The sequence below is a fragment of the Pelodiscus sinensis genome, chromosome 3, assembly GCF_049634645.1.
Source record: "Pelodiscus sinensis isolate JC-2024 chromosome 3, ASM4963464v1, whole genome shotgun sequence".
NCBI classification, from domain to species: Eukaryota; Metazoa; Chordata; order Testudines; family Trionychidae; genus Pelodiscus; species Pelodiscus sinensis.
Window position 1 is genome coordinate 53861115 of NC_134713.1, and position 26798 is coordinate 53887912.

General features: G+C 39.4%; 1 protein-coding gene across 3 annotated transcripts in view; it reads left to right on the top strand.

Moving 5' to 3' along the window:
- The window catches only part of KCNQ5 (potassium voltage-gated channel subfamily Q member 5), a 451318-nt gene that overhangs the window by 370734 nt on the left and 53786 nt on the right, over window positions 1-26798 (top strand). For all 3 annotated transcript variants that reach the window (XM_075923769.1, XM_006127210.4, XM_006127213.4), the window contains exons 4-5: window positions 19773-19948; window positions 21205-21330. In XM_075923769.1, the coding sequence (XP_075779884.1) occupies window positions 19773-19948; window positions 21205-21330 (302 nt within the window). The remainder of the gene's footprint in view (window positions 1-19772; window positions 19949-21204; window positions 21331-26798) is intronic.

Here is a 26798-nt window from a genome sequence, read left to right on the forward strand (position 1 = left end):
AGAGCTGCCTTTCTCCCATTCTAATCAAACCCTCTAACCTGCCCTGTCACAGTATATAAAGGAAAAATGCATTAGTAGCTTATCAGCTATTTTATTCCACACCCTAGAGACATGACTGCATTCATGTTTTCCTGCTCTAGACAGGTTCTTAAACTTCATTGATCAACATGGTACCTTTGAGGCCTTCAGAATCTCACAACATCCAAAATGTTCATAATAGCTACATTACAATGAAAAAGTCTTTCTAAGTAAACCAGTCCATTAATGTGATTTGCAATACCTCATTTTTCATTATTATGGAGCTTTCAGTATTAAATAATCCACTATTATACTGTCACCATTTCAGGCACTTACAGTTTAGATGTGCCAACAGCATTTTATTATAAAGCCCTATTTCCAGGAGTTTATAAATAAATGGTAAAAATTTACTTTCTCCTGACCTATGAAAAAGGCAACCTGCAATCAGCTTACATTTATTTAACTGTTGAATTCGGGTAGATATATCTCACATGAGTAATTTGCTGATGATGCAGGGAGTTGGCATGGCTGAATTTCAGTCACTCATCTCTACTTCCATGCTTCTGTTTAGAGGTTTGTGATAATATACCAGGTATTCTGAAACACATGTTTCCCGGGCTTCTCTGTTGTATTTTTCAGCTTGTGTGTTACACCCTGCTTTTTCCAGTGCCTAAAGCCATTTCTACATTACTACTTTACGTCAACAAAAAGTATCTCTCTGGGGTTTGAAAAAACACACCCATGAACAACATAAATGTATTTGGTATAAGTAGAAGTATGCACAGCGCTATGTTGGCAAGAAAGCTTTTCCCACTGATATAGCTACTGCAGCTCAATGAGGTGATTTTATTACGTCAACAGGAGAGCGCCCTCTTGTCTGCACAGCTGTAAGCTCACTAGGGTAGATGTGGCCTAAGATCTATCTTCACTTCAGCTCACTTTTCCATGAGATGTGCTGGAATCTCTACTTCCAGAATAGAAGAACCAACACTGCTGGATATTTTTATAAAGGGGGCACTGAAAGCCATTGAACCACACTGTAAACTTTGTATATGATGGAAACCACTTCAAGTCAGGGGGTCAGGCAGCACCACCCCCAGAAGCCGTAGATGGAGCACCTAAGAATATAAGAACGGCCATACTGAGTCAGACCAAAGGTCCATCTAGCCCAGCATCTTGTCTTTCAATAGTAGACAATACCAGATGCCCCAGAGGGAGGGAACACAACAGGTAATCCTCACATGATCCCTCTTCTGTCACCCATTTCCAGATAAACAGAGGCTAGGGACACCATTCCTATCCATCCTGGCTAATAGCCATTGATGGACCTAACTTCCATGAATCTACCTAGTCCTTTTTTTGAACTGTGTAAAAGTCCTAGTGTTCATCACATCCTCTGGCAAGGAGTTCCACAGGTTGACTGTGCGCTGACTGAAGGAAAACTTCCTTCTGTTTGTTTTAAACCTGCTGCCTATTAATTTCATTTAGTAGCCCCAAGTTCTTATATTGTCGGAATACGTAAATAACTTTTCCTATTCACTTTTTCCATACCAGTCATGATTTTATAGGGCTCTATTATGTCCCCCCTTAAACTTCTCTTTTCTAAGCTGAAAAGTCCAAGTCTTTTTAATCTCTGTTCATATGGGACCTGTTCCAATTCCCTAATAATTTTTGTTGCCCTTTTCTGAATCTTTTCCAATGCCAAGATGCCCTTTTAGAGAGGAGACGACCACATCTATACACGGCATTCATGATGTAGGCGAACTATGGTTTTATACAAAGGCAATAAGATATTCTCTGTCTTATTCTCTATCCCTTTTTTTTAATGATTCCTAACATTCTATTTGCTTTTTTGACTGCCGCTGCACACTGAGTGGATGTTTTCAGAGAACTATCAACAATGATTCCAAGTTCTCTCTTCTGAGTAGTTGTAGCTAAATTAGTTCCCATCATATTGTATATATAGTTAGGATTATTTTTTTCCAGTGTGCATTATTTTACATTTATCAACATACATTTCATTTGCTATATTTTTCCCCAATCACTTAGTTTGGTGAGATCTTTTTGAAGCTCTTCACAGTCTGCTTTGGTCTTTACTATCTTGAGCAGTTTAGTATCATCTGCAAATTTTGCCACCACGCTGTTTACCCTTTTCTCTAGATCATTTACAAATAAGAGGAATAGGATTGGCCCCAGGACAGACCCTTGGGGCACTCCACTAGTTACCTCTCTCCACTTTGAAAACTTACCATTTATTCCTACCCTTTGATTGATAAACCAGTTATGAATCTATGAAAAGACCTTCCTTCTTATCCCATGACAACTTACTTTACTTAAGAGCCTTTGGTGAGGGACCTTGTCAAAGACTTTCTGGAATCTAAGTATACTATATCCACTGGATCCCCCTTGTCCACATGTTTGTTGACCTCTCCTCAAAGAACTCTAGTAGATTAGTAAGGCATAATTTCCCTTTGCAGAAATCATGTTGACTTTTCCCCAACAAATAATGTTCATCTATGTATCTGACAATTTTATTCTTTATTATAGTTTCAACTAATTTGCCTGGTACCTGTGTTAGACTTACCCTCTATAATTGCCGGGATCACCTCTAGAGCCCTTTTTAAATTTTGGCGTCATATTAGCTGTCTTCCAGTCATTAGGTACGGAAGCTTATTTAAAGGATAGATTACAAACCACAGTTAATAGTTCAGCAATTTCCCATTTCAGTTCTTTCAGAACTCTTGGGTGAATGCCATCTGGTCCCAGTGACTTGTTACTGTTAAGTTTATCAATTTGTTCCAAAACCTCCTCTCATGACACTTCAGTCTGAGACAATTCCTAAGATTTGTTACCTAAAAGGAATGGTTCAGGTTTGGGAATCTCCCCAATATCCTCAGCTGTGAAGACCGAAACAAAGAATTCATTTAGCTTCTCCGCTATGCCTTTATCCTCTTTGAGTGCTACTTTAGTATCTCAATCATCCAAGGGCCCCACTGGTTGTTTAGCTTCTGATGTACTTAAAAACATTTTGCTATTACTTTTTTAGGCTTAGGCTAGCTCTTCTTCAAACTCCTTTTTGGCTTTTCTTATTATATTTTTACATTTAATTTGACAAAGTTTATGCTCCTTTCTATTTTCCTCACTGAGACTGGACTTCCACTTTTTAAAAGATGACTTTTTATCTGTGTCTGCTTCTTGCACTTGGTTATAAAGCCAAAAGTAGCACTTTTTGTTTCTCTTACTGTGTTTTTTAATTAATGACATACATTTAAGTTGGGCCTCTATTATGCTGTCTTTGAAAAGTTTCCATGAAGCTTGCAGAGATTTTACTTTAGTCACTATACCTTTTAATTTCTGTTTAACTAACCACCTCATTTTTCTGTAGTTCCCCTTTCTGAAATCAAATGCCACAGTGTTGGGCTGTTTTTCCCACCGCAGGGATGTTACATTTTATTACATTATGGTCACTATTTCCAAGTGGTCTAGTTGTATTTACCTCTTGGACCAGATCCTGTGCTCCACTTAGGACTAAATCAAGAATAGTCTCTCCCCTTCTGGGTTCCAGAACCATCTTCGGCAAGTAGTCGTCATTTAAGATATCAAGACATTTTAGCTCTGCATCCCATCCTGAGGTGATGTGTACCCAGTCATTATGGTGATAGTTGAAATCCCCCACTATTATTACATTTTTTTAATTTTGATAGCATCTCTAATTTCCCTTAGCATTTCATAGTCATCATCACTGTCCAGATCAGGTGGTTGATAATATATCCCTACTACTATATTTTTATTGGAACATGGAATTACTATCCATTGAGATTCTATGGAACATTTTGGCTCATTTAAGAGTTTTACTTCATTTGATTCTACATTTTCTTTTATGTATAATGCCACTCCCCCACCAGCATGACCTGTTCTGTCCTTCTGATATATTTTGAAATTACATTTGAAGTGATGTATTCAAAAGTTCACATTGCACAAGGTTTTTAGGAGATTTATAATCGCCCTTGGAGCTCACACATTACGTGCGGGAAAAATAATAAAATGGGAACACCATCATGGTGTTTGAGGGGCATCTTGAAGATTTAAATAAACAAATACATATGCAGGAAATTGGCTGGAATGAAGGCTTATGGAAATATAATTCCTGGAAGGATCCCATGTGTGTAAAATGTTAATTGTTAGTTACTATAAAGAATGGAAGCAGGGCTGGCTCTAGGTTTTTTGCCACCCCAAGCAAAAAAATTGTTTGTCCCCCACCCCTTTTTGATTGACTTTTACACGTTTGCACTTTGCAATTTTTTTTTTGTTTTTTTGTGTTTTTTTATGGTTTGTTTTGACTGTTTAAAATTAAAAGAAATTAAAACAGAAAATGTGCAGTTAGTGAAATAAAACAATTTCTTACTAGTGTATTCATTTAATTTTAACAAAATCACAATTACAAACAATTTGGGTTCAACTATACACTGTAATGAAAAATGTTAGTGTCTTCCATTGTGCCCAGTTTCTCATAAATTAAAAGAATTTATATGAACTGAATTTTTCTGGTTTTTATACTTGCGTTGCCTTTTAATAATTCAGTAAAATCTAAATTTTTTGCCATGGTACTTTCAAGTGAAATTAATGCGAGTCCTGACAAACAATTTTGAGACTTGGTGGACCTCAAATTATTTTTTAGTCATTTCAGTTTTGAGAAACTGCTCACCAGAAGCTACTGATACTGGTAATGTGTAATGCTATAGCAGGGTTTGGAGCGAAAAAATAATTTCTTGCTATAAATTCTAATACTTTTAGAGGAGAAGTTTTAGGACTTATTAGCTCAGATAAAGCTATTAATTCATCATACAATTCTATTCCATCAGTGTCAGCAGCGTTATCAGTACTGAGCACTAAATGTAGGTCCTGGCAGTGCTTCATGAGGTAGTCTTTAGGAAACTGATTTTTAATATTTCCAATATCGTATAAAAATTGTATACAAATTCAAAAGCAGGTGCTGGCGTGTCTGGGGCAGGAGCTGGGGCAGGCAGGGGGAGCTGTTCCCCAGGCCTAGCTGCTCCACCAGTACCTGCAGCTTCTCCAGTGCCTGCAGGGCCTTGTCCAGTGTGGTCCACGTGGCCGTGCCCAGAGCGCAGTGGCCCTGGCAAGTGCCCGGCCCCGCTGCAGCCGCCATGGCCCTGGCCAGAGAGGAGACTGTGCTTCCTGCACCAGGGCCATCCCTCTGTGAACCCACCCTGGCCCCCCATGGTCAGAGCTGACCTGAAGCAGGTGGCAGAGCCGGGCAGCAGCAGGAGGCAGAGGGCGGCCAGCAGGCTCCGGGCGCACATGGTGCCAGTGCTGCGCAGCGGGTAGTAGCGTCTCCCCGTGGCCCTTTAAAATTGGTGGGGCGGGGCGAGGCTGGGCATTGCTGGGGGAGGCTGCTTACCTGGAAATGCTGCCCCTTGAAATGTGCTGCTCCAAGCTCGTGCTTGATTTGCTGGTGCCTAGAGCCGGCCCTGAACGGAAGTAGCTAATGGTAAACCAGGGAGCAATATAATTATAACCATTTCTGGTATTTCCGATTAAGATGTAGGGATAAATCTTAGCTCAATTGAAGTAAATAGGAATTTTGCCATTGACTTCAAAGGAGATGGGATTTCACCCATAAGCCCTAAAGCAACTAGCAAAAGACACCAGGCAACACAATCGTATGGCTATGTCAACACTCGCGGCTTCTTGCGGCAGAAATATGCAAATAAGGCTAAGCGTGGAATATTGCCAAGCCTCATTTGCATACCTAATAAGCCACCATATTTGCAGAAAAGGCTCTTGCACCAGAAGGAGCTGTCTACACTGCTCCTCCTTGAGCAAGAAAAACCCTTTTGCGCAATGCTGTTATTCCTGAAAATAATCGGCGTAGCAGCATTGCACAAGAGGGTTTTTCTTGCGCAAGAAGGGGCAGTGTAGACAGCTCCTTCTGGCGCAAGAGCCTCTACTGCAAAAGTATGCAAATGAGACTCAGCGATATTCCACACTTAACCTCATTTGCATATTTCATGCACACGAAGCCGCGAGTGTAGACATAGCTTATATGTTTTTTCCCCCTTCTGATCTACATTTTACCACTGAAAATAGGAGAAGAAACTTGGCAGAACTTTCTTAAATGTTTTAAGAAGAAAAAAGCCTGTTGGAACAGAAAAAAAAACAATTGAAAAAATATTATTTCTTTTATTTAAATGGGAATAAAAGCCATGTGAGGAAGTGGAGTGCTAAAAGTATAAAATTGGAGTTAAGAGAATGGAGAATGAGGCTGTTAGGTTAAGGGATACACTAAAGGCCAGTCATTGCTTAAGGACTTCTTTGTTTCCTTTTGCACCAAGAAGATTGATGGTGATAGAATGTCTAACATAGTAAATGAGAGTGAAAATAGGGTAGGCTTAGAAGTTAAAATAGAAAAAGAACAAGTTAAAAATTGCTTAGAAAAGTTAGATGTCTTTAAGTCACCAGAGCCTGATGTAATGTATCCTAGAATACACAAGGGCTGTGTCTAAATTGGCATGATTTTGTGCAAATACTTTTAATAGAAAAGTTTTTCATTTAAAAGTATTTGCGCAAGAGAGCATCTATACTGACATGTGCCTTTGCGCAAAAGATTTGTTTTTGCACAAAAGCATCCGTACCAGAGTAGACGCTCTCTTGCACAAGAAAGCTCCGATGGCCATTTTAGCCATCGGGCTTTCTTGCACAAGAAATTAACATTGCTGTCTACACTGCCTCTCTTGCGCAAGAATACTTGCACAAGAGGGCTTATCCCTGAGCAGGAGCGTCAGAGTATTTGCACAAGAACCACTGATTTTGTACATTACAAAGTCAGTGTTCTTGCACAAATACTCGCAGCCAATGTAGACAGGAGGCAAGATTTTGCGCAAAAGCCAATAGAGGAGGTATCTGACCCTTTAGCTATTATCTTTGAAAAGTTATGGAAGTCAGGAGAGATTCCAGAAGAGTGGAAAAGGGCAAATATAGTGCCTATCTATAAAAAGGGAAATAAGAACAACCGAGGAAACTACAGACCAGTCAGTTTAACTTCTATGCCAGGAAAGACAATGGAGCAAATAATTAAGTAGTTCATCTTCAGACATCTGGAAGATAATAAGGAGATAGGTAACAGTCAGCATGGATTTGTGAAAAATAAATCATGTCAAACCAATCTGATAGTTTTCTTTGATAGGATATCAAGTCTTGAGGATAAGGGAGAAGCAATGGACATGGTATATCTACACTTTAGTAAAGCATTTGTTATGAGTTCACGTGACCTTCTTATCAATAAACTCGGAAAATACAACCTAGACTGGGCTACTATAAAGTGGGTGCATAACTGGCTGGATAACCATTCTCAGAGAGTAGTTATTAACAGTTCACAGTGATGCTGGAAGGGCATAACAAGAGGGCTTCCACAGGGGTCTGTTTTGGGACCAGTTCAGTTCAATATCTTCATCAACGATTTAGATAATGGCAGAAAGTATGATTATTAAGTTTGCAGATGATACCAAGCTGGGAGGGATTGCAAATACTTTGGAGGATAGGATCATAATTGATCTGGACAAACTAGAGAAATGGTCTGAAGTAAATAGGATGAAGTTTAATATGGACAAATGCAAAGTACTCCACTTAGGAAGGAATAATCAGTTTCACGCATACAGAATGGGCCGTAACTGCCTAGAAAGGAGTACTGCAGAAAGGGATCTAGGGGTCATAGTGGACCACAAGCTAAATATGAGTCAATAGTGTGACACTGTTGCAAAAGAAGTAAACATGATTCTGGGATGAATTAACAGGAGTGTTGTGAACAACACACAAGAAGTCATTCTTCCGCTCTACACTGCACTGATCAGGCTTCAGTTGGAGTATTGTGTTCAGTTCTAGGCACCATATTTCAAGAAAGATGCAGAGAAACTGGAGAAGATCTAGAGAAGAACAACAAAAATGATAAAAGGCCCAGAAAACATGAGCTATGAGGGAAGATTGAAAGAATTGGGCTAGATTAGTTTAGGAAAGAGAAAATTGAGAGGGGACATGAAAGCAGTTTTCAGGTATCTAAAAGGGGGTTACAAGGAAAAGGGAGAAAAATTGTTCTCTTTGGCCTGTGATGACAGGACAAGAAGCAATGGGCTGAAATGTTAGTAAGGGGGAGGTTTAGGTTGGACATTGGGAAAAACTTTCTAACTGTCAGGGTGGTTAAATACTGGAATAAATTTCTTATGGGGTTGTGGAATCTCCATCACTGGAGATATTTAACAGCAGGATGGATAGACATCTCTCAGGGATGATATAGATGATGCTTGGTCCTGCCATGAGGGCAGGGAACTTGACTCGGTGACTTCTCAAGGTCCCTTCCAGTTCTAGTATTCTATGATTCTACATGATAAAATTGTATTAGGTAAAGTGTGATTTCTTTTAAGGTAAGATAGCTAGAACCATGCAAAAGACTGTGTGGATATTATTATTATTTCACTTGAAGTGCGGTTTATTTCTGAAACCTGCTCCTGACTAACTTAATCAGTGTATGTCTATGCCACCGAGGCCATGTCTACACTAGGAAACTATTTCAAAATCAGTAAATTCGATTTAATAATTCCTAATTTAACAAATTCAAACTAGCATGTCCACACTACAGGGAAGCCTCAAAATTACTCCGAGGCAGGTTCTATTATTAGGATGCCCTACCTCAGACATAGAGCCCCAGGGTACGTCTAGACTATACCTCTCTGTCGACAGGGAGATGTAGATTAGGCACATTGAAATTGCTATTGTAGCAGGAATTTAAATATCCTGCACTTCATTAGCATAAACATGGCCACTGCTTTTTATTTTAAACTGAGCTTTTTTGATTAAAAAAAAAGGCAGTCTAGATGAGGTTTACAGGATCTTTCGAAAAGGGGTTTATTTAGGCTTTTAGGCATCTAGACTGTAGGCTTTTTCAAAAAAGCTCTGTTTCGAAAAAAAGAGGCAGCCATGTTTATGCTAATGAAGCATGGGATATTTAAATCCCTGCTTCATTAGCAATTTCGACGTGCCTAATCTAAATCTCTCTGTCGACAGAGAGATGTAGATTAGACACAGCCACAGGAAGCACTGGGGAGTAATTATTTTGAAATAGCGGCATCAGAGCATGCACACTACTGTTATTTCAAAATAACTGTTTTGGAATTAGCATTGCTCCTGATGAAGCAAGAATACAGATTTCGAATTCCGTGGCCTGTTATTTCGAAATAACAGGCATGATAGTGTGGATGCTCCACTTATAATTCGGCCTTGGGAGGGTTATTTTGAAATAACATCCTAGTGTAGACCATGGCAGAGACTATACCAAGCTAGCTATGTTGGCATTGGATCCTAGTATAGACACAGCCTACACTGATTGGAGTTTTTCTTTTCAGTATAAGAACACTAATGTCACCTCCCCAAATGGTGTAAACTATACTAATGGAAATATTCTTCCATCAACACAACTGCAGGTATACTGTGGGTTTTGTTGGCTTAATTATGTCCATCAGCAGTGTGGTTTTTTCACACCCCTGACTGATGTCACTATGCCACTGTAACTCTTCAGTGTAGCTTAAGCTCTAGACTAAATTAATGTCAGCAGAGAGATCTGCATACGGATATCACCTATGTCACTTTTGTCTGACTTGTCCTCGTCCATTCCTCCATGAACACAAGTTGATGGAACACCATTCCATTTTGTTGCAAGCATGTTCTTTCCATTTCTAGCCAAAGAGTTTTGTCATGGGATCAGCCCAGTGCATTTTTGTTCTTCTCACTGGTCACTTGTGATCTCTGGGGATCCAGTCACTGATGTGAGTTGTTCACTTGTTGTCTTGCTTACAGACTATGAGACCCATCTTTCTCCACTTTGCATCATTCATCACCTGCATGACCTACATCTGTACATCTTCTGATAGTCTCATTTGATATATGATCGGGGGAGAGATAGCAGGACACAAATTCTGTGTGAATATTCTCAGTTTTCTCTTTGGTTGCTCATCTTAAATTTAATTTCACTGAAATCTGACTGTCCTGATAAGAATTGCAATGAGACTGTTATTGATAATTTTGCATATTTCTGTGGATTCTGAGCGTATAAAATGGATAGCATTTACAATAACTCAAGATACTCCAGCTTTCTTGAGAATTTCAGCTCTGGCTGAGGAAAACCCCTCTGCCTCCCTGCCTGCCAGCCTTTCTTTCACCTCTTGGAAGGAGCAACCAATCAGGGTTGTGGCAGGAAGCTGGTAGAATAATATTCTTTCTTTCTCTCACAAGAATATTCAGGTGCAGGGGAGAGGGGAGAGGGAGCAGTCAACATTATTCTTACAGAGGGAAGGAGAGAGCAGAAAGTGTCTGGCAGCTTGTCTCCTGGGGAAAAAATGGGTCTATCTGTTCTCTGCTCCTTCCCCATAATTAATTTCTGTCCTAGTACCATCATGCCTGGGAAGGAAGGGGTATGAAGAACTCCTGGAACTGCCTGGCTAAAGCCTGAGAAAAGGGAGAGTGCCCTCCACTAAGTTGTTTCCTCAAACCTACAAGTGGGGGGTGGAGAACTCAGGAGCTGCAAGGGGAGCAGAGGGGCAAGGGGAAGATGTGGTAAATCCTTCATGGGGGAGGGGAAGACTGGGGAACAGGCAGATGTGGGACTCGGAGGTGCAGGTCTGAAGTGAGGCTGTATGGGATAAAGAAAAGTTGATCTGGGGAGTTGTATAATTAATGGCTGAGTAATGGGCATATGTGGGGGATGGTGGGAAAGCTGATGTGAGAAGTACATAATTAATTGCTAGGCTGGGGCATGGACAAATGTGGGCTGGTGGGACACAGAACTAATTTGAATTTGGGAGTTGGGAGGAAGCTGGAAGCTCCGTGCTAGTAGGCAGCCAGTGAGAGTCGCTGTAGAGAACACCAAATTCGGCATACCCTAAGGCTACGTCTACACTGGCCAGTCTTACGTGATAACATATGTAAATTAGGCACGGTGATGAATATTACTGTGCCTCATTTGCATACTTAATGAGTCGCCATTTGGCACAAGGTGCTTTTGCACAAGAAGGAGCAGTCTACACTGTTCCTTCTTGCGCAAAACTCCCCTCTTGCGCAACAGCCATTCTGTCGCTTATTTTCAGGCAGAACAGCTCTTGCGCAAGAGGGGTCAGACTACTCCTTCTTGCACAAAATCCCTTTGCACAAAAATGGCAGCTCACTAAGTATGCAAATGAGGTGCAGTGATATTCATGTCCATGCCTCATTTTCATATGTTCTTGTGCAAGACTGGCCTAAAGGTATGGGAGAGCTGGCAATGCTGTTACATTCATATGTGAAAGGAATGCAGGAAAAGTTGGCTATATATAAAAAACTCAAGGATAGCGGTAACTAATCTCCCTTTGATGTACTGACTGTGCAAAAGGAAACAGGGCTATGCCTTCAAAATTGTGCTATATACTGTTGGTGCTGAGGAAACTGGGGCCGTACTAATAGTTCACAATGAAAGAGTCTGTGTCTGCTTTTCTTGATAGGACTCTGTACTTTATGAGCAGGATTCACTTTTAGGAGCTGTGCTGCTGTGGGGTACAAATGCACAAACTCACAGAACTGTAGAATAGATTCTGTGCATAGCATTCTGTGGAAGTTAATGCCAGTTGCTAAACTAATCAATTGCTTCAACATAGCTTTTTTAGTAAGTTCTTAACGTGCGCACACAGAGACATATAGCCTAGTCTCACACACTTATATACGCACACAAATCAGTCCCCTTATAAATTGACCAACCTATTTCTTTTATAAGCTGTGAAGGAAGAAAACTAATGTTGGTTATTTTAAAATGCTTGGAAAGAACACTCAGATGCTACAATAATTAATGGTATATATGCACCTATATTGATACACAGGAAGGTAGCATAGCAAATGTTATCTTTGTCTTTAAAAAGGAGGAACATGGAAATTGAAGACTAAGAAGCCTTACTGTGGTACAAGGAAAAGGGATAGAAATGATCATTTAAAAAATAATTATAAAACACTTAAGCCCTGGTCTACACTAGGACATTATCTCAGAATAACCCCTGTAAGGTGGAATTTATAAGCAAAGTGTCCACACTACCACGCCCATCATTTTGAAATAGCAGACCACTTATTCTGAAAGTTGTACTCCTGCTTTCCTCAGGGAATAATGCTAATTTTGAGATAATTATTTTGAAATAGTGGATGCTCTAGTGCCACTATTTCAAAATAACTACTCCCCAGAGTCATTTGAACTAATTACTCCCCAGTGCTTCCTGGGGATCTAAGTTGAGGTAGCATGTCCACATTAATGGAGCCTGCTTTGGACTAATTTCAAGGCTTCCCCATAGTGGGGCCATGTTAATTTGATTTTGCAAAATTGGGAGTTAAGTTGAATTTAGTTATTTTTAAATAATTTCCTACTGTAGACAGTGATAGAAATGTAGCCGTGTTAGTCTGGGGTAGTTGAAGCAAAATGCAGGACAATGTAGCACTTTAAAGACTAACAAGATGGTTTATTAGATGACGAGCTTTCGTGGGCCAGACCCACTTCCTCAGATCAAATAGTGGAAGAAAGTAGTCACAACCATATATACCAAAGGATACAATTAAAAAAATGAACAAATATGAAAAGGACAAATCACATTGCAGAACAGAAGGGGGATGCGGGGGGGGGAGGGGGAGGAAGGAAGGTAAGTGTCTGTGAATTAACAGACACTTACCTTCCTTCCTCCACCTCCCCCCCCCCCCGCATCCCCCTTCTGTTCTGCAATGTGATTTGTCCTTTTCATATTTGTTCATTTTTTTAATTGTATCCTTTGGTATATATGGTTGTGACTACTTTCTTCCACTATTTGATCTGAGGAAGTGGGTCTGGCCCACGAAAGCTCGTCATCTAATAAACCATCTTGTTAGTCTTTAAAGTGCTACATTGTCCTGCATTTTGCTTCAACTACTGTAGACATGCCCTTAAATAAACATGATGGTATTAGAGACAACGGGAGACTGCAGAGGGTGAAGAGATTGAAATGACTTGCACTGCTTCATTTAGAAATATATAAGAGTACACGTGTCAGAAGTATATAAACTAATGAATAAATGAAACTGAAACACTACAGGTTTAAAACCGATAAAAGGAAATGCTTGTTTACAAAATGCATAATTAGTCTGTAAAATCATTGCTACAAGATGGCGATGTTGGTATGGTTTTTAAAAATCAATAATCTATAGGTAAGGATGTAACTCACACACCTTCTGGGTGTAGTGTACTGTCCCATCTAGTAGCACTGAGACCACTTACAGAGAAAATAATGAGTCTGTTCTAGAACCTTAGTTAATAGACAGTTGGCTTTTAGCAGCTCATGCACTAAGCTTGAGAGGTCCCAGGTTCACTTCTGCCTATTGGCATTACAAGGACATCTACAATTAAATACAAAAAATCTACAGGTTGAACCTTTCTCGTCCAGCAACATCCATTATCTGGCATGATTTTAGTTAGCCAGTTATCTACTTATCATGGGTGTGATTAAATTTCGCGTAGTCCTATAAAGTTTGTTTACAGCAACTAGTCCTGGGTCTGTTATTTAGCTCTAATTTACCCCTCATTGTCTTCTAAGAACCCAGTTAGAAGTGGAAGTGTTAGTAATGCTGCTAGACAATATTGATCTTCTGTGGTTTGGCAAATTTTCTGGTTTGGCACTGATCATGTCCCAAGATTGCTGGACTAGAGATCTTCAACCTGTACTCTTTTAAAGTGTATATGCTCTAATGCTTTTTCAGAAGAGGTATAAATCCTTATAGCCCTGGCAAGCCACTAAGTGAATAGGGAATGAGAAAGAAACTTCCCCATGGGACAGTTTATTCCACAATTATCTACTGTGGGTTTCTTACACTTTCTCTGAAACGTCTGGTACAGCCTACAGGCAAAGAAAGGATATGCAGCTAGACAGACTTCTTGTTTCACCTGGTATGCAATTCATATATTCCTATACAGAAATTTAATTGGAGAATCCCTGTGGAATTGAGGAATAAGAACAGCCATACTGAGTCAGACCAAAGGTTCATCTAGCCCAGTATCCTGTCTTCGGACAGTGGCAAATGTCAGGTGCCCCAGAGGGAATGAACAGAACAGATTCTCTTCTTCCCAGAATCATTAGTTCCCTGAGTAAAAAAATGTAAAATCTGGCCTGATGTATTTTTTATATTGTACTAAATTAATGCATGCTCCCTGTTCTGTTTACAGGCTTACAGGGACAATGGAATACATGCCCGTTATTTCAAAAGACTCTGTCAAGACATGGAATAGCTATTTCAGGATACTGGAAGTATCCCCAAATAGCGCTGCTGTCTAGACATGCCCTGAGGGTCTGCCTTAGTCTTTAAAGGAAAAATACATAGTTCAAAACCTATTGGATACTGTGGTTTTAGTATTTTTAACTCCCCTCTTTCTCTGCCACAGTGCCATATAGCTCTCTGAATTATCACCAATTAATTATCAGTTCCATGCCAATATATTCTGTGCCAAATTATGGCAGCTTCAGATCAGACATGTTAAGGAACAGGGTGCCCAGGAAAGGAGGCTGGCTGGATGAGAGGAAGGGTAATCCAGTGATTAGGACAATAAGGTGGCCTAAGCAGACTTGGGTTCGATCCCCTGTTCTGCTATGAGCTTCTTGTATGATCTTTGCAAGTCACTTAGGGTATGTCTACACTGCATTCCTCTTTCAAGAAAGGAATGCAAATGCAGACAAATGAAGCACAGATTTGACTTTCCCGTGCTTCATTTGCATAATCGTGGCCAGCCACTTTTTTGAAATATCCTATTTCGAGAGAAAAAAATGCTGTTTAGACGCAGTTATTTTGAGGAAAAAACCCTTCTTTTGAAATATAACCCTTAATCCTTTTTTCTCAAAATAACCTCGTCTAAACAGCATTTTTTATCTCGAAAATTGGTATTTCGAAAAAGCGGCTGGCCGCGATTTTGCAAATGAAGCGCGAGAAATTCAAATCCACGCTTCATTCGTAATTTCATTTGTCTGCATTTGCGTTCCTCTCTTGAAAGACGAATGCAATGTAGACATACGCTTAGTCTCTCTGTGTCTGAGTTCTCCATTTGCATTTCCCTATTTCACAGAGGGATTGTGAGCTAAATATGAGGCACTAGATTCTATATTGTGGGGACTTATATGGATACTTAAGGTAGACAGAGCACATACTCTATTACACTTGCCTCTATGGAAAGCAGCCATTATACTTCTGCCTTGTGTTCCCTGTCCACAAGGGAACTACAGCTAGCAGCACTGGGTCATGTCCAGATGAGATGAAAAAATGACCATGCCTCAAATCCATCCCTCTACATAAGAGCTAGTAAGCTATGGTTGGAGGGATACAAGCTATATGTTATACAAACAAGTAGCAAGAGTCACAAGTGAGTACACCTACCACAGTGTTGTTTACTGCATTGTGCCTTCCTCTGACAGACCTCAATATCAATGCAAAAACGTTAGTTATAAAATCGTCACTTTTTTAATATTATTGTTTGTGCCTTTATTGAGTACTAGCAGATTTATCTGGTGTTGCTTGCTAGTGCCAAAACAAAGCCCTACTCCAAATTCTCCATTTTATCTTTTCTGCAAGGTTTATTGAGAAGCAATCCTATTCCAGATTCATTCTATATTTCTGGCTTATCTTGATTCAGTCCCTTTCAACATTCGTTCAGTTATGTCAATTTTGAAGACTGTACTTGCTTTGGTGATTTTGTCTCTTTTCTGTTTGTTTTTATGAGAAGCAAACTAAATCTGGACACATCCTGTTTTCCTGGCACAACCCAGCCTTTACCTTGAATTAAGTTGTTATCAGAAGCTTCAGGGGGTAGCCGCGTTAGTCTGTTACAGAAAAAAAAAACAGCAAGCAAATGGTCTGATAGCACTTTATAGACTAACAAAACATGTAGATGGTATCATGAGCTTTCGTGGGCACAGTGTACACTGAATTTGGTAGCCCAAAGAATTTAGGAGGAGTTCTTGCTCAGACAGACAGAGAAACTCTCTAAAATACATAGTAGATTAAGATATAGCTACAGTTATGTTAAAGTCTGGGTGCCTGAGAATTCAACATCTATATATGTTTTAGTTGGTTGTGTTAGAAAAATATTCAGGCTGGTTAAAGAAATTGGAGGAGATCTTTGCTTTCTTTCTCCCAAGGGCAAGCAAATGTAAGGAAAATAACCTCTCCTTAGCTGTAAAACTATGTTGATTAACCCATAGTGTGTTGTACAAACTCAAAAAAGCTTCATTTTAAACTCTATCTTGGTTTATCTTCTACACTGTTTGCTTCTGTGCTGTGTTTGAAGATGTGTTTATTATTGAAAATTGTACTTAGATATTTTGCACAAATAGAAGTTTAATTCCTATAGCAAACAGGTATTGTAACCCTAAGGTGTGTGGGTCAAGAGACAGAAAAACCAAAGACAAACAAAGAGTATCTTTTCCTAGGACAACACACACCTCCCTTTTGTATGAGATACCAGTGTAAGGCAAATGTAATCCTTATCTGAACAAAACAAGACATTCTACAAATATATTTAGAAGCAAGAGGAAGACCAACGACAGGGTAGGCCCATTGCTCAGTGAAGAGGGAGAAACAATAACAGGAAACTTGGAAATGGCAGAGGTGCTTAACAACTTCTTCGTTTCGATTTTTGTCAAGAAGATTGATGGTGATGGGATGCCTAACATAGTGAATGCTAGTAGAAATGGGGTAGGTTTAGAAGTTAAAATTTAAAAGAACAAATTACTTAGAAAAGGTAGATGTCTTCAAGTCACCAGCACCTGATGAAATGCATCCTGGAATATTCAAGGAGCTGATAGAGGAGGTATCTGAGCCTTTAGCTATCATCTTTGAAAAGTCATGGAAGTCAGGAAAAATTCCAGAAGACTATGATTCTATGAAAACAAGTCAAGTAAAATATTCATTTAAAAAAAACTGATTATGTGTATAAAAAAAAAAATTTGAAGAACATAAGAATCACCTTACTGGGTCAGACCAAAGGTCCATCCAGCCCAGTATCCTGTCTGCTGACAGTGACCAATACCAGATGTCCCAGAGGGAGTGAACTGAACAGGTAATGATCAAGTGATCTCTCTCCTGCCATACATCTCCACCCTCTGACAAACAGAGGCTAGGGACACCATTCCTTACCCATCCTCGCTAATAGCCATTAATGGACTTCACCTCCATGAATGTATCTAATTCTCTTTTAAACCCTGTTATGGTTCTAGCCTGCACAACCTCCTCAGGCAAGGAGTTCCACAGGTTGACTGTGTGCTGTGAGAAAAAGAACTTCGTTTTATTTGTTTTAAACCTGCAGCCCATTAATTTCATTTGGTGACCCCTAGTTCTTATATTATGGGAACAAGTAAATAACTTTTCCTTATTAACTTTCTCCACACATTATATTATATACTATATATAAATATATTTTGCATGCGGGATACCTCAAAAAGGAATGTATTATCAGACCAGTACATGTAGGTGTTAAAATGGGCTATATCACCTCCCCCCAACACACACATACACACACATTCACTGGAAATGTTTTAAATTTTTTGTTTCTTAAATGTTTAAATGTCAAATACCTTTCTGAAATGTGTACTTGCAAATATGTAAGATAAATGAAGAGCTCCTAATATAATTTCCTAGCATTGCTGCTATGAAAGAATAAAATGCCTAATGTACCAACATTGAATCTATGGTGCTTTCTAAACTTATTACTGATGTAGGAAGTCACTTAAGGATAGACTATTTATATTATTGGAGAATTAATTAATTACTGGTACTTCTCAAGTACCTCACTCATCCAAGTCTCCCTCCCAGTCCCATGGTGGGCTCTACTCTTATTTTTCTTTTCCTTTTCTCTTTTTCTCTCCCCCATGGCTCCATGCCCTGTCAAGGGCTGAGCACAAGAGCAGGAACTGCCTTTGGCCATGAGAGTCCCCTCACCGTATCCTCTGTAGATGAGAAGGGGATAGAGGGGGCGGGAACTGAGGAAGCAGTGCAGGCCAAGGGACATGCTGGCTACCACTTCCCGCCACTCCCCTTGACCCACAACAGCAAAAGGCAGGAACTGGGAGCTGACAGGCTCCAAGCCTAAAGACGCTTCACGTGGATAAAAAGTCCCAGCACGCCAGTGGTTCGCCCTGCTGGGCTAGGAAGTGACCCTGGGAAGTGCTGCAGACTCTGAGTTGGGCCATTTGTTCGCTTGTAGAGTCTGAGTTTGTTTGCTTTCAGGCACAGAGCCTCTCTGCTCCCATTGGCTGTGAACAGCAAACAGCAGCCAATGGGAGCTGAGAAACTCCATGCCCTGCATTCTGCATGTCCTTCAGCTCGCGCTGAAGCTGAAAAATTGTGACTGTACTCTAGAGTAAGCTTATAAATGGGTCAGTCACTTTTTACCTTTTTTTCTCTTTTTTGAAATGATCACGTTACGTGAATATGTCACCCCATTCTAACCGTTCAAATGCTATTAGAGTGGCAGGAAGGGTTTAGTTGAGCTGTTAGCAAAAATAGAACAGTGGATTACAGGACTGTTCAGCAAAGGCTTTCCTTGCCGACTGATCCCTGTCTTGTCTGCTGCTTCGTGCCGACAAACAGCTGAGCCGGCACAACGTGGTGGCCATTTTTATTCTAATGAAGTGGGGGATATTTAAATCCCCGCTTCATTGACTATGTCAGTATGTCTAATTCACATGCCTCGTTCGGCAGAGGCATGTAGTCTAGACATACCCTGGGAGTCACAGCCCTCATTTGGTGATAAGAGAAACAATTAGTAAGGGCTAGCCACCCAAGTCTTGTTTCTCTGAACTATATATTTTAAATGATTTTTAAAATAAAATTACTTGGCATCCAACATTTAAATTTCCTCTCTATTCCATCCTGCTCATAGTTCCTTCAGGCCTTAATGCATCTAGCTGTCTCTGCTTAAACCGTGTTTCTTCTTCTCCTTGTCTCTCAAGCATGGCTCTGGCTCCAAGAGTTATAAACAAGCACTCTGGACTGAACAAAAATTTTAAACCTTTGTCATGAAGAAACAAATTCTAATGAAAACCATTAACACTCGGAGTGCTGGAACTTTCCAGAGTGGCACTTAAATGAATGCTTGGGTACATTTATGTACCCAAGGTATTTTTGTTTCCTTTCAGGAAACTGTTTATAAAGGGAGCCTGTATATGTAAGCTCATTACTGTACAATTGCATCTTATACTATTTGCACTCATAGGAAATGAAAATGTATATTTATAAGTCTAAAATACTTCCATTTGACTCATGTAACTGAGAGGGCTCTGTTTTCTCTCTCTTTTTTAAAATGCCTTTTTCATAGGAATGTTGCTATGGGAGAAAGTAGTGCCACACTTTTAAACCATCAGATGATTTATAAAGTTCCACATGTAGGGCTTGAAAATACCTTCCACAACGCACCTAGTACCTTCAGTACTGCATGCCTTATCAGTGTAGGTTTTTTATATTTCTAATGCAGCTAATGCTTTTCATCCTGAAGATTGTCTAAGCACATTTATAGGCTCTTGTCTTGATTCCACAGTCCTATCTCAGACAAAATTCCTGGTGAATTGAACAGAAGTAAGAACTTGTTTTTATGTACTGCTCTCTTCACTCAGCATATGTACATACATATTAAAGATACGTTAATATCTTATGTAATGTATTTCTTTCAGACACCATTGTTCTCATCGCTTCAATAGCAGTTGTTTCTGCAAAAACTCAGGGTAACATTTTTGCAACATCAGCACTGAGAAGTCTTCGTTTCCTACAGATCCTTCGTATGGTGCGCATGGACCGAAGAGGAGGCACTTGGAAATTATTAGGTTCAGTAGTTTATGCACATAGCAAGGTAATTGTCACAAACATTTGTTTTATATAATTCTTCAGTGCAGTCAACAAAACTTTATGAAACTCTGTTAATCAACATCATCCCATATGTTTATAAGATAGCAGTGAATATCTAAAACCTCCTAAAGTAATGTTATACATTATCAAATATACAGCTTTCATGTTCATTTACATTCTTAAAAAAAATGCTGAAAATATTGGTTCTGATTCACCATCAGTTGGATGTTGGTGTAATTCCGTGGAAATCAGTAAAATTATATGAGTGTCAAACTGAACTGAGAAATCAGATCCATTGTTCAGGATGGCCAAAGGACAAGAATTCTGCTTCATGAAAAATAATGAGTTTTCAAATTTTGTTTTTGTTCTGCATTGGAAGCCTTTCAAAACCTTTGGCAAAGAAAATGAGAGAGAAAAATAAAGACTAGAATAGCCTAGCAGTGGATATTTGACTCCAAAATTCAGAACATTACTAAATAAGGTAAAAAGGGAATCTCTATAGCTGCAGTATCATTAATGCATATAATTTCTGGGAGCTAATCACGAGATAGTGAATAGCATGCTTGAAAAAATGTCAGACTATGTGACCAGTGAGCAGAGGGCAGGGCTAATTACGCATATTAGTCATTTCATCGTATAAGCTCTTCATTCTGAGTTCTATCCTTGTTTATAGCTTTGAGGTCCATGACATGTGGTATAGCTAATGACCCTGAAGTCAGTTTGTTGATGGACTCATGGGCATGAGCAGTTCAGAATAAATAATGTAAATGAAAGAATAATATCTCTCTAGCCCAATGAGAATTTAATGATTTATATCAAGTAGAACTCCTCCAACAGGAAAGACTGAGAGAGAATGACATTGTAGCCTATTGGTTGGAGCCTCATGTGGAATGTGGGAAGCTTAGCTGCAAATCCCTCCTCCAAATCACACAAAGCAGGAACTTCAACCTTGGTCTGCCACATCCCAGAAGAGTGCCCAAATCACAGGTCTATTGGCTGTTCTGCATTAGCTGTCTCTTTGTCCATTCTGGTTATAAACAACCTTCTTTCAATGTAGGGGAAAAAAAATCTGTCAAAAAATTGCCAACCGCTTCTAACCATTGTTTAGAAACAATGTATGTGAACTGAGAAGCATTTGATTTGTAGCTGCTAAAATGCCAAAACAATACGAACTGTTTAATTATTTCGTTCTTCAAATGACACTCCACTCTATGTTTCATCTTTTTTAATATAGATTCATCTTTATTTTCTTTTATCTAGGAATTAATCACAGCCTGGTACATAGGATTTTTAGTACTCATCTTTTCTTCTTTCCTTGTCTATCTGGTGGAAAAAGATGCAAATACCCAGTTTTCTACATATGCAGATGCTCTCTGGTGGGGCACAGTAAGTACAAAAAGATCATTTGAACTATTTAACTAATACTGTAAAATATTTTGTATTACACAAATGCACATATGAAAATGCTAATTTATAGTGGCCCTGAATATCCCTGTGCTCGTGCCTTGAGAGGGCATGTACTGCTATGAAAAATCAGTATAAATGCTACCATTCCATTCTAATTTGGTAGCATTTTTATATCCGCTTTACAAAGATGTGAAGCCTCAATTCAGCAAGGTCTTTAAGCACGGGTCTTCACTTCGGTGCACCAACTTTGTTGAAATCCTGGGGACTTTTAACATGTTTGAGTATTTTGCAGAAAGGGATAGGATCACTCATATGCTTCAGAATAATCATACGCTTAATTGCTTTGACAAATGAGGGATTAAGTAACTATGCATGATATAAGAAAATGGAGAATCCGCTCTAGATGTTTGAAGTTATTTCAGATTTCTCCTTTTTGATCTTGAAATCTGTTTTAAAATCTTACCAGAGCAAACTTTCTTACAAAATTTCTAGTTTTTCTCTTTTCCATGTGAATAGAAATACTGTGCACATGGTGAACTAGATTATTGGCCTAAGTCCAACTACACTGTGTTACCCAAATATCTGGAAGGCCACCCCAACAGAGCAGCTGCTTGTTCACCTCCTATAGAGGAATTTCCAGGGGATAGAGCAGCATTCCTATATCCCACTGGCACACGGAATACCATGTTCTCCAGCCAGTCAGTGCAAAGGTGCCAGCTGTGTCAACATAACTTAGAGCATCCCTTAAATGGATTAAAAGAAGCCTTGGAGACTGAACCAGCCTCTAGCATTCTCTATGATCAGAGGACTAGAAAGGTAACTTCCCCACCTCAAGTCTTGTGCTGACAGTTACTCAACCAGACCCAAGTCTTTCCTGTACTTCCACTCAGATCTAGTCAAAACCTGAACTTGCTTATAGAAACAATGAAAAAAAATCCCAGGGATTTATGAATCCCTAAAGAATGTGAATTTTGAATTTTGTTTACTTTTTAGGCAAAAGGTAGGTTATTTGAACCAGTTTGCTATTTTTAGTTCATAGGTTACCCTTCCTCCCTAAGATTGTAATTTTGAACAGTCGGTGAGTAGAAATGCAAGCCCGGACATGCAGAACCCAAAGTATCTATGACACCAACAATTATAAAAAATGCAGAAGTATTTTTCCAAATGCAACTTGTTTTAAAATATCAAGAAAAATTGTCTAATAAAATATTTAATATTTGATCTTTTAATCCTAATGCAAGTAAGACTCCCATTGAATTAAAGTTAACCCATCACATCAAACTTTACTCTCAGGTACACCAAAGTAAATTATTCTGGATTTACTGCAATGTAACTGAAAGCAGACTTTGGTCCAAAGTCAATAAGAGTTTGAACTGTTTCACAAATGCAGGATTGGGCTCATAGCAGGGCAGTGCTTTGACAAAACCAGGCATTGATCCAGTAGTCTGTTGCATTCAGTTCATTCTAACTGCATGAACAAGAGCTTAATTTATCATTTGCTTCTTCTCTTGATATTTTAGAAGGAAAAGCCCTGCTAGAAAGCAATCATTTTATAAAATAGTGGCTTACAATACTTTGTGTATGATGAAAATGAAAATGTGTGACTCATAGGTCAGATAATTTGTTCATACTGAGAACACAGGAACTCTTTCTTGCTATCAACAGGAAAACAAATTATAATAAAAAATCCTGAAAACAACTGTTTGTGTTAGTCTTTAGTTAACCTGAATATGTTTACATTTTAAATATATTCAGGTGCATAAAAGTACTGAAAATCGATGTATCTTCCTGATTCATTATTTTTGTTGTTTCCTTTTTAATAATTATAATTGCTATATTATAATGTAAAACAGTATGTGGAAAATGTAGTTTTGCTTGTTTAGATTGCCAGAATAACCCACATGCAGATTTTGAAAAGGTCAGATCACATGGCATTCTAAGGGGTATCAACACTTATTCTCATTGATTTGTTTATTTGCAACAGTTACACTGTATACACCAAATCCCAGAATGGTTTTATAATGTTCCTGTTTTTAAAAAAGCAAACCATGCATAATCCTCTAAAAATCTAAGCTTTTTGAAACACTCATCATGCCTTTTCATCATATCCAGTATGTTTTAATTAACTCACACTAGCAAAGTCATTAAATCAAGTTATCTGAAGGCCATATCCTGCCATCATTCTATGTGTGATAATCTTGTTGAGGTCAATGGGAGTTTCTCACTGGCAGGATATGACCTGTTAGTTTAAATATATCTAGATTTCCAGTCTGCAACTGTGACATAACACGCATGCCATCAATGTGGATTTTCTTATGGCTGGAGCTCCCAGAATTCTGGTTTATGTAGCCAACCAATGTTAATAGAGAAGCAAGGTGACTGAGAGCATTGGGCCTATTTATGTTGGAGAGAGAAACAAACTTTCAAGCTACAGAGAGCTCTTCTTTAGGTCTTTGACCTCACCCACATACCCATTTAGTCTCTCAATATCCTGGGCCCAACATGGCTACAACAACATTGCACACAGCCAAGATTAATGGGTGTCAGGCAGGACTCAGAAAGCAAGAGTACTTGGAGAAGATGGCAAATAATTAGTTTAATAGACCATGTATAATGTGAAGGATGGAAGGAAGGGGGCATTCCTTGGCTTAAATATTTGTTAGTCAAGTCCTGATGGAGTTGCCTAGCAATTCAGTGCTATACAAAAGTTTGTGCGTTTTGCAGTTGTCATATATGGAAATTTGTTTTGCCTGAAAGTGTAATTTAGTACAGTGTATAAAAGGTTCTGGAGCCTTTTCAGAGTTTCTCTCAGTAATATTGGTTTTTTTCTGGTCTAATAATACATTGTAATTACAATAAAATAATAGAATATCTGCCGAAAACTATGTGAATACCAAATAAATTCATTACAGATAAAGTTATTACAATGAATATGAAGTACTGATGATACATTTCCCATTCAATGCTATCAGAACTTGAACAAATTTAATTCATTCAATTAGCCTCATGGTATGTGGCGATTCAAAAGTGAATTTCTTATTACTAGAAGATTTACATGTTACTCGTGTCCTTAATGCAATTAATTTTTGTTTATCTTCATTTAATCATTGCTCTGGGATGCAGATGAGGGGGGGCAGTATGCAGGATGCTCCAGGGAGAGAGGACTATACCAGCCTTCTCTCACTGCAGCAGCTTGAGACCACATAAGAAGCACCTCTCAATGACTTCTACAGCTCCAGCAGGCACAGCTGGAGGAGAGGTACTGCCATGAGGGCAGGGGACTGGGCTCAATGACCTTTCGAGGTCTCTTCCAGTGCTAGTATTCTATGATTCTATGATTCCCTGGCTGGAGCAAGTCCAGGTTTGTCTGTCCCTGTGCTCCCCAGACAGACTGAGGAATGCAGCAAACTGTGCATTTCCCCCTTGCTCCCTGAGAAAAGAGAACAGCCAGCAATGTTCCTATACAAACTGAGTGGTGGGAGCTTCAGTCCCCCCATCCTCATTAAAGGGTGCATGAAGCTGGGAGGCTCCGGATTGACAGCGCTTTCCCGAGCCCCTTTCACATGCCTGGTAATGTCTCTTTTCTATATAGTTTTATGAGAAGCAATTCCATTGTGAGCACATCCCATTTTCTTGGCACAACCAAACCTTTAGCTTGTTTTAAGTTATGATCAGAGGAAGCTGTATACCAAATTTGGTAGTTCTAGCTCTTACCTTTTAGGAGGAGTGCTTGAATAGACAGAGACACTCCCAGACAGACACATTCAGAGACAGGCAGGCTCTCTAACATATATAGCAGAAGAAATCTGTACATGCATCTGATTAAAGATAATTGCTTTTGTTCTTCAACAATCCCTGAAATTCCACTGAAATGTGTTTTCTAAGTTTACTTGCCACTGGAATCTAACAGCTTAATCATGCCTATTGCTATTAGGAGGTAGCACATAATGTTGTCAACTGTGTGCAGTGGTATGAGAACCATCCTGCTGGTGAAGGAGAAAGAGCTAAAAGGAAACAGGACATTATCGATAGACTTCATCATTATGGAATCTCCATCACTGGAGATATTTAAGAGCAGGTTGGATAGACATCAATCAGGGATTATCTAAAAAGTGCTCGGTCTTGCTGTGGGGGTAGGGAACTGAATTAGCTGACCTTTTGAGGTCCCTTCCAGTTCTATATCCAGTTCTGTCCTTTGGTATATATGGTTGTGACTATTTTCTTCCACTATTTGATCTGAGGAAGTGGGTCTGGCCCACGAAAGCTCATCATCTAATAAACCATCTTGTTAGTCTTTAAAGTGCTAAATAGTCCTGTATTTTGTTTCAGCTACACCAGACTAACACGGCTACATTTCTATCACTATTCTTCCAGTTCTATGTGAGGGTGATATTGCCATGTCTTCAGGATCTGACAGGAGAATACAGAATTGTTTTAATATGGTTCCAATTTTTTCTTCAGAAAGATTCCAGAAATTTGTGCTTACTGACTGTTCTTCTCTCCAGAGGGATTTCAGGGGGTCAAAACGCATAGGGCTCAGTGTGTGTAACTTTTTTAGAAGTCTGTTACTCTTCAATGAATGCGGATGACACTGATATCTACATTGCCTTTTCCTCAGCCCTATTGAAGATATCTCCTCATTCCCCAGTTTCTGAAAGTGATGAGAAAATGTATGACAGCCAGCTGATTTAGGCTCAATCCTGAAAAAAGGATGGTGCTGACTGGCAGGAGGAAGTACTTTGAGCAGTTAGCAAAGCTGTCAGTAGAAGGCATCTGCCCAACTTTTCTCAAAACGGTTTATAATTTCACAGTGTTAGTAGCCTCAGAATTTCTTATGGCTTCCCATATTCACAGGCAACTGTGCAATTTTTTTCATCTTTGTGAGGCCAAGAGGACATTCTTTTTGGAAGTAGACCCCATTACAGGCATATTAACATTCCTACAGGTCAGTCTCCCAGGCTATGTCTACATTGGCAGCTTCTTGCACAAGAACAACCGTTCTTGTGCAAAAACTTGCCTGCTGTCTATACTGCACATGCGTTCTTGCGCAAGTATATTTACAGTATAGTGTTGGAAAACAGGGCTTCTTCCAGAAGAGTTATTCCTCTCCCCACGAGAAATAAACCCTCTTGCACAAGAGCTTTTCTGCAAGAGGGCAGAGTAGACAGGCAACATAAATTTCTTGTGCAAGAAGCCCCTATGGTTAAAATGTCCATCAGAGCTTTCTTGCGCAAGAGAGCATCCACACTGCCATGGATGCTCTTGCACAAAAGCACATGCCAGTGTACACATGCTCTTGTGGAAGACTTTTTGCGCAAGAACTCTTCCACAAAACAGTTCTTGCACAAGAAGCTGCCAGTGTAGACGTAGCCCCAGAGGCTAGCCTTGACACAGCCACTTGAATAGCTCAGCTAGTGTAGTGAATGGCTGCCTCTTTTTGAGATAGT